This window comes from Poecile atricapillus, chromosome 1 (assembly GCF_030490865.1).
Source record: "Poecile atricapillus isolate bPoeAtr1 chromosome 1, bPoeAtr1.hap1, whole genome shotgun sequence".
NCBI classification, from domain to species: domain Eukaryota; kingdom Metazoa; phylum Chordata; class Aves; order Passeriformes; family Paridae; genus Poecile; species Poecile atricapillus.
In genome coordinates, this window is record NC_081249.1 from 150,278,997 (window position 1) to 150,292,994 (window position 13,998).

General features: G+C 46.3%; 1 protein-coding gene across 1 annotated transcript; it reads right to left on the minus strand.

The window, feature by feature from the left end:
* Window positions 1–2,295: 2,295 nt before the first annotated feature.
* GREM1 (gremlin 1, DAN family BMP antagonist) lies at window positions 2,296–9,668 on the minus strand. The gene is made up of 2 exons (XM_058848395.1): window positions 9,509–9,668; window positions 2,296–2,986 (listed from the first exon to the last, which is right to left on the minus strand). Exon 2 carries the CDS (start codon window positions 2,983–2,985, stop codon window positions 2,431–2,433), a length of 555 nt encoding a protein of 184 aa, XP_058704378.1. The 5' UTR covers window position 2,986; window positions 9,509–9,668; the 3' UTR covers window positions 2,296–2,430.
* Window positions 9,669–13,998: the final 4,330 nt, after the last annotated feature.

A 13,998-nucleotide genomic window follows, 5' to 3' on the forward strand; every position in this document is an offset into this window, starting at 1 on the left:
GCTGTCAACTTTACATGAAGAAAAAAATAATTCATAAGGTGTCCCCGTTAAAGAAAAAACATAAGGTTTCTTGAACAGAAACCCAAGCTAGTACAAAATTTCCAGCAATGGCTGAGGTTGGCCATTGAGGTTTTTCCCCTGGGAAAAAAAATCAAAAAAGTTATTTAAAGGAAAACATTCCCTGCCTATTATCAATGAAAGAGAATTTGTATTAAAAATAACATTAAATATCCATATCTTTCTGTTTAACTATTCACATTCCACACAGTGGAAACCTACCTCCTATAATTCCAGATTTTAAAACTGGATTTTAAAATCCATGAAGACATGCATCAGACTGCTGAGTGAGAGTACACCGAATGAAATGCATTTTAATAATACCAATAAACGAGTTGTAATCACTTAATTTTGCAAAGAGAAACCTCACAGCAGTGGATTTTAGAGCAAAAATATATGAGTTGGAGAGATACAGGATATCACCAATAAATCTGTGATGCACTATATGACAGGTGGGACAACTGATAAAATGAGGCCACATAGGACGCATCTGTGACATGCCACTCATGATACACTGTTGCTTTGGGCATGTTACTAAGGGCACGATTGTCTTCCTTAACATTCTATGGCAAGAAATGATATCAAAATAATCACCTTGTGGCTGAGAGAGGCATCTGGTGTGAGAGAGAGCAGTTATACTGATAGTGGATGCTAGAGAATATTGCTGCTGAGCGGGGAAACTAGGTCCTGGGCTCTCAAAGGCCCATCATACAGTAATTGTGGACCATCGAGTGCTCAGGATAGCCAGGGCAACATGCACGGATGGGCTGCCTCTCTGCTCCAATCCCCAGGACACTCCTCATTAAACCAACTTTCTTGTAGGACCTTCTGTGCTTTTGCCAAACTTTATAGCCCTGATGAGTTTTGAACTCCTAAGCCTGAAGGAAAGAAAAGACAAGATAACCTCACAGGTGAGAGCCATCAAGCTGTGGGAGGAAGTGTGTCCCCTTTTATGTTTTTTCCCCCCAAATGAGAGGGGCAGTCAGCCCTAAGTTTTCAGGAAATTGTCTTTACTTGCTCCAAATCCAGTTTAAATGCAAGTCTGTGGTAACAGATATAAAAAGAGGATCATTGCTGGCAAAGTTCTGCATCTCCGTTTCAACAAACTGCATGCCTGTGGCAAAGCTAAAATAACAATAACAATGCAATGTTTACTAGTCATGAATGTCATGTCTTTTGTCTCTTGTGTGGTTATTGCATTTGCAGTCACATGATGCTTGTTTTAATTTTTGCTCTGCTCTTTATGTACTAAATTACTGCCATTCTGTACTTGATCTTGGTTAGCAAGATTTTTGTGCTGTGGTTATGTATGTGTGTGAAAAAGAGGAGTTTGGACACACACTGTGAAGTAGGCACACTCACTGCATGTGTGTACAGATACCACTGCCTAAAAGATACTGCATATACATAAATATGTAGATATGAAGAATAACTGATATCAGAAATACAAGACATCAAATGGATCTAGTGGTGTAAGAATGGGTTTTGTTTGGTTTAGAGAGCCATCAGAATTCAGAAGTATATTTATAGCCTTGTATATAGTTTCTTTTTAATTTATGTAATATATGACTAGGTATATAAATTAAAGCAAAACGTAAACAGAAGACAATATTTCTTCATCTGTGTTTTCCTATTTATGTATCTTCCCTTTCTTGACTCCCTTTTGTACTCTCCCTGGCTACTTGCTTTGACCTTTTGCTTTCTAAGTTGCTGTAGATGTTTCCCATCCACCTATACTGACTTTTCAGCACTCACACCACCCCCTCCCCCACTGTTCTCCAGACATGGCTTTTGGATTACAGCAATTTTTTTTGAAGAAGTGTGTTACAAACTCTTGACAGAGCTTCTGTTTTCAGTGATGGCTGTGCTACACTTTGTTATTGCTCTTTGTCTATTTCTTATATAAGAACAGATTCATGCTTTGAAATATATTGTCCTCTCACTTTGATGTTTCACGTAATACAGTAAAAGCAAATAGCACAGAGGTGAACATTTGCAAAAGCCACAGCTCCACTTCCCCAGCAAGCGGCAAAAATGTGAATATACACATGAATTAGGAAACCTAATTCATGACTATGGGTAATTAAGGGTTTTTTTAACGTCTCATACCCCTGTTCCTTTTTTTTTTGTCGCAAACATTCATGCTCATCCATATCCATTTTTTCCCTTACACATACACACACACACACACATGCATGCCCTTTCCTTACGTGAATTTTTTCTCTCTTTTTGGGGGGTTTTGCTGGTTTTAGGTAATTCACTAGGTCCCTTTCAGTTGTGCCCAGCCTTGAAGGTGGGCTAGATCTTGCCACTGACTCTCACACTGGCAGTGATTGCGTACAGTCAAGAGTGCAATTGCTACTTTTTCTCAGTTTAGTCCAAGTCAATAGATATACACCGGCACTCCTTAACTCGGGTGATTCTTTTCTTCTTTCTTGGAGGCTGAAGCTCGGGGCAATTGAGTGTAACAGTCATGGTGGTGAATTTCTTGGGCTTGCAGAAGGAACAAGACTGGAAGGAGCCTTCTTCTTTGCGGACATGCCTGGGGATATAGAAAGAATTGCACTGGCCATAGCAGAACCTGTTGATAATGGTACGACTGTTGCAGCCTTCTTCGTGGATAGTTTGTTTGAGGGGTTGGGTTTTACACCAGTCCCGCTTTAGGTACTTGCGCTCAGTGATGTGCAATGCCTCCTGACTAGACTCCAGCACCTCCTCAGCAGGCATCGAGGTGCCTTTCCCTCGCTCCCGGTGCCTGGAGCCTGACTGCTGCTGTGTCTGCATTTGCTCTGAATCATTGGGCTGATCCTTGACAGGAGGAGGGATAGCACCTTGAGATCCACGATTCCTCTTTCTCCCTTCGGCTGCTGGTAGCAGAAATCCCACCAGAAGAAGCAAGGCACCGATGGCATACAGTGTGCGGACCATCCTGCATAAAGGAAGTTGAGGAAATAAAGCACAGTTGTGGATTTCAGATATCAACAGAAGCCAGACATGCAGTAAATTTTCAGTTCCATGAAAGAAATGAGTGCACACACACTTATAAGCATTCAAGCCTGTACCCTGAACAGCTAGAAAGCTGTTCCCAAACTACCAAGAGATAAAAGCTTTCAAATCGAGTGATCAAAATAAGCCCAAACAGAATTTTTGTGTGTGTGTCCTCCATCTTTTTTCCAGCTCTTTTCTCCATGTGCATCACGCTAGTTCTCCTTCCCTTTTTATAGCTTACTGACATATGGGAAGATTGCTCCTGTCTTACAACAGTGGAAGAACAAATTATACATTACACAAGGATTCATTTACATGACACAGCTATCTACAATACCAGAGGGCTAAAGTCCTTGTCTCAGCAGACGTAGTCTAGATTCGTGTCCCTTAATCAGACTCAGAAACTTTATACAGCTCCTTGTATAATGTACATCCAGTATATGATGCATATGCTGTATACAGATGTAGTTTTACAGCTTCCCAACCTCTGTCACACTGCACCTCTAAAGGGGTCCAACATATCTGACTGTGATGATGCTTAAGCTGAGAGATGCGCAAGTCAGGCAACTAACATAAAACAATATTTAGGTACAGGTTAAATAGAGATGTGTCTTGCCATTTCAAACTATGTCTTCTCACACATTACTCTGAATCCTTGTTAGAAGCAATACAGATGCAATCACAGCGCTAAGAATTTTTCAGATCCCTGAATTTCTTTTCATTTTACACAGAATGATGTTGTTGGAGGACAGCAGAATTTTGTAAATTACATTAAATATCATAGAGTTTGTGCACACAACAAAAGACCACTTCAGGAAGTGCAGTTAAGAGGACATGATCAGGTCTTTCAAAACTGTATGGCTGCTCCAAACCTAATTATTGAATAGGAACAGCCTTTCTTTCCTCACTTATTTCACCATTTCTGCTGCTTCCCAAATCTCTGAGTTCTTGAGGCTGTTCAGTCATCTGAAAACACCAACCAGCAGGGAAGAAACTCATCAGCTTCCCCCTTCCAGAAATACCATGGCTTCAAAGTTTTTCTGAAAGAAGCTATGTGGTAGCAAGACAAACAGATGAGAGAATAAGTCTCTGAGGGACCCTCCCCATGGGAGCATGGAAGAAGGCACCAGAAACGAGCAACTAATTGCAAAAAAACGCTGTAAAACACTAAAATTATGAAGAGGCACAGACATTAAAAAGGGAAAGGACTGGGAAAAAAAATGCTGAGGAAGTCATTGTTTTCTACCTGCTTGGGGTGCTGCAGTTGTATCCCTTATTTGAGTAGCTTTATCAGTATGGAAAAAAACAGCTTTTGAATTGAAGAGTCGTGCAGGTGTTCCTACCCGAGAAACACGTGAAACCATGGCACTGTGCTGGATGGCTTCATCCGCTCTGCCAGAGACCACACAACTCGGCAGGAGAGCAGCCAAATGCCAGTGCTGTGAGGGCCACCTAGAGACTCAGCAGAGGGTCAGGGTAAGTACTATTTGCTGTAAAAGATAACTGCTAATTTCTCAGTTACTAGGTCTTCCCAGTCACATGGAGAAAATAAATGCTATGGTGTTCAGCCTTTCCCATCAAATGGATTGGGAGAGGAATTCCTGAAGCAGAAAAGCGTCATAGGGGGTTCCACTACACTCAGGGAATGCTTGTGGGTCTCATATTTTTAGTGTTTGTCAGCAGATCAACTCTAGCAGAACTCTAGAGCACCTAGATAAATCACAGATGTGTGCATTCATTTCAGTAATCTAAGTACCAACATGTCCTACATTTGGCAGAAGCTTCATGCTTCAAGGAAGGTGTGTAAGAATGACACAATTGCTGACTCCAGTAGGCAATTTGGAAGGGCTGCTGTTAGTATCTAAATGAAACGTGGCATGGAACACACAGTTTTAATAACCTTAAGGCTTTGAGGTAGACAAAAATAAGTTGGGAATTCCAATTAAGGAATAATGCAGCATAATTTCAAGCGTCAGCCTGGACTTCACATTTGCTGGTTTTTCCTCATCTCTATTAAAACCAGAGTATTATTTAACAAGTTTCATTTTAATTTTGTCTTAAAAATAAGTTTTCAAAGAATTATCAGCTATTGCTTATTCCCTCAAGAGATCAGAATGATTTCTTCCAAAACTATTTTTATTTCTCTGGTGACTGTCTAGTCACCAGTATTTTAATATGCACTTTATTTACTCAACATGGTGCCAGTCTTAAAAGAAAAGAAAGAAAATGATTACACAAAGTAGAAAATAAATTGCTAGGTTGTAAGCAGTGCCAGAAAATTTCAGGTGTTTATTTTATTTAGTGTCCCACAACTTGGATGAGGTTCCACCAACATGCATATTCCTGGACTACTTTTATTTTCAAAACTGATTGCCTCCACATTGTTCTCATTCTTTTTTTTCCCCCCATAGATATGCAATGGACTAGAAGTCCTACAAAAATGAGGTGTGCTCTGGGATGGGAATTTGGGGGAAATTTCATAGTAATGTATACTATTGTAAGGTCTGTGTCCCAGATTCATGCAACTTTATTAAGCACATGCTTATCCCTAAGGAAATGCAAGCATGTGTTTCAATGTAATCCTAAACAGGGAGGAAGGTAATTTTTCACTGGGTTGGTTTCCAGCCTTAAAAGTGGAAGCTGCATTACATGTTCATAAAAGAAATTGTAACTCAAATGAAAATTAGCCACTCTGCAGACACATTTGTTATGGCCACTCCCAAAACACACATCTAAAAGTAATCCAGGAATTTAGGGATAAATACAGGTTAAATGCAGAAAGGGGCTGTGTGAACTTCAAGATCCCCACAACAGCTAAGCAGGATCTTTTTTTAACAACTGATTAAAAAAATATTTTAAAATTAAGAGTTTAAGTTTTAAAATGCAAAATACAAAGGAAAATGAGGTGGTATGCCTCAGGAAGGAAAGCAGCCAAAATGCAGTATTGCCTCTGGTCCTAGGGCAATCAATGCTTTTGCTTATGAGAGATGTCACCTTTGCTTACATTAGGAAGTGAAGTGGTTCATCTATCTATGGGTTAGCCGTTGTAGTATTTCCTTAACAGGGTTTTTTATTACTGAAGAAGCAGAAGAGGACAGTAGAAGTAACTGAAATCAGTGTTACCATATCCAAAGTTTTACTGAAGAGAAATCTCTCCTGAAATAAATGCTTTTTCTCCTCATTACAGTCATAATTCTGCAGAAGCAATAGCTCTGCAGCTGTGAGAATCAGGCTGTAAAAGCTTATATTCCACGTTTCTGCAAAGTTTTCATTACTTGGTACTAACTGGTTGTTACACTGGCATAACCAGAAATCATTTTGAGAATTCATTTGAGAATCCTTTGAACAAACAGATGACCATAACCAAAATGATCAATTCCCTCATTTCATTCAGATCCAGAGAGATATGACAGAATTAATATTTATTTTTTAAAAGTAACACAATACTCCAAAACTCTATTCTTTCCATATTTCACTGCTGAGTTCCACTTTTCATCATCTGTAAGCTCTTAGTCCTAAAGCCAAAAGAAGTTTTATTGCTGACTTCAAACAGGAGCAGAATTGGGCCCTAACATTCATATCACTTCATATGTGGTTTATCTAGAGCCTGAGAGCTCATCATCTAAAACAGATTAAGAAATGTGTGGATTAATACTAGCAACTATTGATAGAGAAATGTAAATGCTTTCAGGCTTACTATTTCATACAATTAAGCTGTAATTTTCTTCATTTATACATTTTCTGCTGTGAATTAAGGATCTCCACATGTCAGTTCATAGACAGAATTTCCCTATGAACTCATAGGCAGAGTCAGAAAGTTACTACTGACATTTTTAGCTCAACACAACTTGTTTAAAAGATCTGGATGGAAACCTGGTTGAAATATACAGGAAAATTGTCACAGATCTTAGCAGGCCTGTAACTCCATCTGTAAATCCCTTTTGCTAGGAATTATGCTGAGCCATGGACTCCTGTGCTTCACGGAAAACGTGAAAAATAATCTGATGAAGAACTGAAAAAAACCAAAACCAATCATTTGGTGGACTCCAAATACAAGCCAAAGACACAAAACACAATCCCTTCGACTACTGCGAAAATAGAAGTGGTTTATGTCCCGAAGGATCAGAATAATTTTATGCCTCACACATTACATCTGAATTACAGAAACACTCTTATGTAATGTTTTCATAGTTCATAGATCTGTATTTTTAAATATAAAAAAAACATGGTAATGGCAGTTCCCAGAGAACTGTAGGTTTTTTCCTGAAATCAAGACAGTAAAACTAACATCTGTGTTTCATAGAATTTGGATACATTTACATTTCAGAAAATTTCTTCTCGAGAGTCATAGAGATGAGGGGGTTTTGAGACATATACGGAGTGTAGGCAGCAACTTTAAAACAAACAAAAAAAACAGCCCTTGAAACCTTGAGAATTCCCCGTTTAAGAAACGATTTTTCCACAGGACATCCTGTGGGACTCCAGGGAAGCTGAACATCATGGTGGGCATGGCTGGTACCAAACCCGAGTTTGCCTTGCCTGAAGACGCCCACGCAGCCTGACAGCTCCCAGCTTCCTAGCGCCGGACTCCCTTCAGACACATTTCCCCATGGAGCCCTAAAAACCGGAATAGCTTTGCTCCTCTCTCTGCACTGCCGTGCGTGCTGAAAAGGGGAGTCTTCAGCAGAAGCTCCGCATTTCTGGGTGGCATTGCCGAGAGAAAAAAAAAACAACCATGCTTTAGCACAGCTTGGCACTGAATGCTAAAGAAGAGCAGAGCTACGGTCATCGGTGGTTTTTATCACTTACGCACAGACCCAGCGCACGCTGCTTGGTTATTCTCGGGCTTGCTGGGCTCAGAGAGGAGCGGGGCAGGAGCAGAGCGCTTCTGCAGCTCTCGGGTCGCCGGGCTGTGCTCAGAGGCAGCTGAGGTTGGCGGGGGGAACACTGGCACTGCAGCCAAAAGCCTCCGCTCACCAAACGCCTGACTAAACCCGGCGCCTTGTCAGCAGCAGGGAGAGCCAAACGCGCGCTGGTGCCTCAGAGCCCCCACCTATGCAAAAAGAGGTTTCCCCAGCGCTGTGTCTCAGCCCTGGTGACCGAAACGGGCTTCGCTTGCCGTTCTTTCGAGAGGAGCCGCGAGTGGGACCCCAGGAGTGAGGCCGCAGCTGATGGCCGGGGAGGGACGCTGCGGCTCAGCACAGGGGGCAGGGACCGCGCACCTTGCCAGCCCCGCACGGCCCCGGGCAGGAGGGTCCCGCCTAAGCCGCCCAGGTAAGACGGGCTCATCGCTGGGCGCAGCTCCGCGGGGCTCGCCGGCGGCCGCCAGAGCGGAGAGACCGCAGGCTTGGTTTGGCTCGGCGTGGCCGGGTGCGACTCGGCCCGGCTCCCCGAGGGCGTGGACGCTCCCGGCGGCGGCAGGCGACACCGACCGGCTCTTCCACGGGGCACGGCCGCCGTCCAGGTTAACCCAAAGGAGGACGAACTCCCTGAAGGGACTGCCAAGCCCCCGGGGGATCGTATTGAAACGGACGGGGCAAGCAAGCAGGCGTCCTCCAGGAGGGAAAAGCCCTGCGGGAGGCTGCGCCGCCGGCCGGGAGCCGCACGGCCGGAGCGCTGCGGGCAGGTCCCCGCGGCCGGCCCGGGGGGGCAGCGCCGCTGCGGACAGCGGTGGCCGACGGACGCACGGAGCCGTCGGCTCGACAAAACTCCCGCGGCTCCGGGTCAGGTGGGAGGGCTGGGCGGAGAGGCGGCGGAGGTCGCCGAGAGCAGCAGCGGAACCGCGTCCCGCCCGGCCCGGTCCCGGCCGCGGGCCCTCTGCCGGTGCGGAGCCCCCGCTCCGGGGAACCCGACCCCTGGCACACAGCGAGTCTCCCGGGCGGCACGCAGCCCGCCCCGGGAGCTCCTGAGGTACGAGGAGCACGCTCCTCCGAGGAGCAGAGGTTTGCAAAGACGGGCCAGGACAGAGCCGGGGGCTGAGCGGCCCCGGAGAGGGCAGCTCGGCGGGACGGGACGGGACGAGATGGGATGGGGCTGGCACCTGGGGATCTGCCCCCGCCCCGCTCCGTGCAGAGGCCGGGCCGGGATTTTTCCGTGTCTCGGGTGGGCGCCGAATCCAATTTGTCGGGAGTGATGCTGTAGGCGGAGATGAGAGGCAGAGCTAACGGGGCTTTTGCAGTCCCCGTGCTTTCGAAGGGAAAGAGATGTAACGGCGCCCTAATCCCCAGCACTGCGGCGCGCCTCACTCCCGCTGACGGGAGGGACGGACGTCGCCCCCTGCAAAACCGAGACTCCTTGGAATTTTGCTAGACACCGGTGAACGGCTCCTTCCCTTGCCCCTCTCTGAAGGTAGGATAGAGAGCTTAAAACTTTGCCTCCCACAGAGACGGGGTGAACTCCGCAGCTGCCGGAGCCGTTTGCGCGCCCACTGTAAACGCGCGCGTCCCTACGCGTCCCGGCTCACCTGCGCGGAGGCGGCTCCTCGGCGGGGCTCGGCTCGGCTCGGCGGCTCCTCGGTGCGGCCTGGGGCTCTGCGGGGCTCTTCCCGGTGGGTCACTCGGCGGAGCGGGTGGCGTGGGAGCCCGAAGCTGCCCGGGAGTCCATAGAGAGAGAGTGCGTCGGGTCCTGCCTACAAATTGCAGCAGCGCCGAGCTGTCTCCCATTTAAATGTCTGCCAGCTGAGATCTGCTCTCCAAGCCCCTCCAGATCATTGGACAAGCGCCTCCAAAGCCCGTGTTATCCGCCCCTTTTAACACTTCCATAAACTTCCACCAGGGAAAGCTTTCAGTCATCCAGATAAACACTCGACTACTTTCCTGTCTTCAGAGAATCGGTGCTAAAGGTCACCACCCCAAGGAATTGTTCCTGGAATGCACAGAAAATTCACATTTTCCATCCCCATTAAAGTATGACAGTTAAGAAGAATTAAATCCTACCCCCCTCCCACCGCCTCCGCCGCCCTTCCGCTCACGCCGGGCGCTTCTCTGCCCATGAGCCTGCCGGGCGAGCGGACCCGCTGCGGGGAGCCCCTGACCGGCCTGCCCCGGCCGGGAGGGAGACAGCCACCTTTGCGGCCCTCCCTCTTGGAAATTTGCTTTCTGAGGTTCGGCAGTATGCCGGGAATTTCTCAGCGTTGGGGAAAAAAAAGAAACAAAAAATCCCTGTGGTAATGTCTGTGTGCAGAGGGTGTTAAACCGTGGCTCCCGGTCCGCAGCCCCGCGCTCACGGCTCTGTCTCACTGAGGGTTTGTTCTGGGGGAGGTTGTCTTTTTTCTTTTTTTTATCCAGCAAGAGGCGAGACACCTCGGGTGTCCCGTCACTGTGTCTCTCGGGGGGCCGGGGGCTCCTCAAGCCGGCCGCGAGGGGCAGGGACGGCGGAGGAGCGGCGCGTCCCGCAGAGGCTGAGCCGGCCCGAGCCTCCCGACCGTCGGGGCGGCCGCGGGGGCAGCGCAGCGCGGAGCGGGACCGCTCCAAGCCAGCCCCCTCGGGGTCCCAGGGGCAGCTCCAAAGCAGAAGCAGAAACCGGCGGGGGCCGAGCTTTTGGTGGACCCAGCTGCAGCCGGGAACATCTCTCTGCGCTGCAGCTGCCCGAATCTGCAGACAGCGTCGGGCTGGGGGCATCGAAGGCCAGAGCCCTGCAGGGACCCCAGAGCTCGGCAGAGCAGCCCGCACTTCCTCCAGCGCTAGCCGGGCCCCCCGTCCTCCGAGCGCTCCGGTGCCGGCGCCCTTCTCTTGCGGCCCAGGGCGGCACACGGAGCTACCCACAGGAGCTGAGGGCAGGAGCGGGCTCTGACCCGCGGGCTGACTTTTGGGCTGGCTCATTAAACGGAGACGTTTGTCAGCTGCCGCTTCCAGCCTTGCCCGCGACAGGAGCGCTGCGGGTGGCGCGCGTAGGTCCGTGCCCTCCCTGCTGCTGGGCACAAGTGCATCAAACCAGCCCTGCTCCTCGGTCACCAGCAGTCAGCACCCACCTGGGACCTCAGACAGGCCCGGATCTCACCTCGCTGAGAGGTAGCTTTATTTACAGGTGGGGTAGACGAATTAAAGTGAAAGGATTTGCTACATTAGGGATGTCGGAGCTAGGCAAAATGCCAAGTTTCTGCCCTTCGCAGTACTTCGCGGTAGCTTGCTCTTTGCTAAGACCGATGCTTGCCTTCCCTTAGTGCTCGAATGCTTAGCAAGGTCATAAATTAGGCCTCCTTACAATAATTCACATACATTTAGCGACAACTTGTTAAAAAAACCAATCACTTCAGTCAAAGGGTAAGTGGCCGTAGTGCAGTGGTAGGTGGCAGCGTGAGAGACAAAATGAGTTGGTGTGCGGGAGCCACTGAAATTCAAACACAATTAATGGGGGAAGGATAACTGGCAAAGAATTACAGCAAATGACATGTAGATTAGTAGAAGGAGAAGCCTAGGGAATTTGTAGGATTTTTTTAAAATTATTCATAAAAATGCTATTATTTTTATTTTATTTTATTTGTTTTTAACTTATTGATGTCCTTCCTTCGTGATTCCAAATAAAACATCACAATTCCCACCTCTCAGTATACTGACAGACTGTGCTCTTTCCCATTTTCTTCTCTGAAGCAGTTGTACTGAATTGAAAGGATCTATTCAGGTCTCTTCTGCTCTCTTTCTCTCACTCTGATTTCCAGCCCCAGGGAGACTGGGGCGCTGTGCTGCCCTCTCTCCAGGGCACATTCCAAGCACTCGAGCGGTGCTGGAGGAAGTGTTTCTGCGGCTGAGCCGAGCTCCTCTTGGTGCCCACGATGGCACTGCCCTGCAGGTGCTTCCAGGCACTGCTGCCGGCAAGCTGCCTCTGCTGTATCTTCCTGGGATGTCATTTACACTCTGGCATTGCCTTTCCTAGATGATATTTCTGGGCAACAATTGCAGAGCAGGTATGTCCACCTAATGCCTTACTGCATTCAGGCATCTAGCCAGAGCTGGTGACCTGGAGTAGCTCTCACTCTGCCTCAAAGCACACTAGGAAACACTGCAGGAAACAACTCCTGGTATAGAAGTTGTGTTCCCTTCTCAAGATCCATCTTCCTTGCAGCTGAATATCCCATACCATATCTCCTCATCTTGCTTCTTGTTCTTAGCTTAATCCACAGCGTTCCAAGTATGCACCTTGGGTCAAGCAAGACAAGTGTTCAGATTTCTTTGACAGCTGGAAAGTAGAATTATTCCTGCAAGTATTTGCTTGCTCATTCACAAAAATACACAAATGAATTTGGGTACCAACAAGATAAATAATTGCAGCTGCATCTGGACTGAATAAAAGTAGAATTTTTTTTTTAAATAATTTTAAAAGGACATTAAAAATGTTATGTCTCTTTTTATTTGTTTGAGATTGAGGGAGGCAGGAGAAAAGATGTCTTTTCCCCTCATCATTCTTTCAGGTATCCAGAATAATTTCCAGCTTGGAAGATCCCTTTATTTCTGCTGGAACCTTTAACAAAACATTCTCTGGGTTTGCTCCAAAGTTTCAGCTGTGCTGGTTAGATCCCAACCAAAGACTGGTTAAAAAAGCACCCAGTGCTGAAAGGGAATTACTTCTTCCTCCTACCAGACTTGAAATTCTGTCGATTCTCATCAGGGCTTCTAATTGGAGCTGGAATACTCATGGGGAAATGTTGTTTAATTATTTAGTATTAAAGAGGCCTATGGAAATCTGCATGTTTTTGTGGCAGAGGATAGGTTTGAGATGAAGAGCTTTAATGTCATTGCATGGTAGTGGTGTGTACTGTGAACCTGACTGATTGCAACTCCCTGCTTGCTGTTGTTTTGCCTTTTTTTATTTTTTTCCCTCTCTCATTTCTTCCTGGTATTCACTGTGTGAGTCGTTCTTTGTTTTAATGGAACAGTAAGAATTGTGTAAGCCTAAGAGAAATGCTGTACTTATTCTTGCAGAGAAAGATGTTATTTGGCTTAGCTCCTGTCTGTTACTGCTAACTTTGGGTACTACTCAAAGTATCCTCACTGCCAGGACAGTTGACAACTTGTTAAAAGCCTTTGCAGAGAAACCAAAACTCACAGGGGCCAAAGCCTCTTCTTGAGTAAATTGGAATAGTTTTTAATGACTCAGGGAGATCCAAGTGATCTATGACAGCTGAGAACCTGGCCCTAATACACCTAGAAGGCCAGTACCTCTCACTCCTGGACATGTTCCTCCAGGTCAGAAGGCAAGCTGTTCAACAGAGACAGGGCACATCTGAACTGCTTTGCCTGCTGTTCTGAGCGCTCCTGTAAAGGAGGGAAAGGAGCTTCACCAACACAGCAGCAACTTTTCTAGCTGAGCTCTAACAAATCTAGAACCAAGCACAGACTCAACTATTGCTGAGTTTCTGGTGGTGTACACTGCTGTCTTCTTGACTTGATGGATAAGATCAGCAGTCTCAGAAGCGATTCATGACTTGGGGCCAAAGCAAGATACAAGGTAGTGTGTGTTGTGTGGGCCATGTGAGGAAGTGTCCATCGTTACATCCCTGCTGAGGCGTGTGAGCTTCTTTGCTTACATGGGAAGAACATCTTGTTTTGTCATAGAAAAGAACTGATACTCAAAGAATCCAGTTTCCTCTGGATTTTAGATATATCCAAAAGTAATGGATAAAAACCTTCATCATCAACCAGCAAGGAAAATGCTGATGATATATGAAAAATATAATTTTTATATATATAATGCTACTTCTAATTTAAGTAGCATTGTGCTTCATATCAAGCCTTATAAAGTAGTACCAGAAAAAGCTGAGGTTATTCTGAATTAATTTCTCTTAAAATGTACTAGAAAATTGAGTGTGCTTCATGTTGGCAAAATTTTGTTTAATTAAGGAATTTTAATCTTTCTCTTATTTGAGTTTTGGAATTAATGTCTACATGATGGAGGTTGGAAAATATTGTACTTACTGAAAAAGCAGTATTTTAGATTTATGTTGACAGAACATCAGCT

Bases quoted from the DNA above. Each gene is read 5' to 3' on its own strand.
- GREM1 (XM_058848395.1), bottom strand. From the start codon at position 2,985: ATGGTCCGCACACTGTATGCCATCGGTGCCTTGCTTCTTCTGGTGGGA.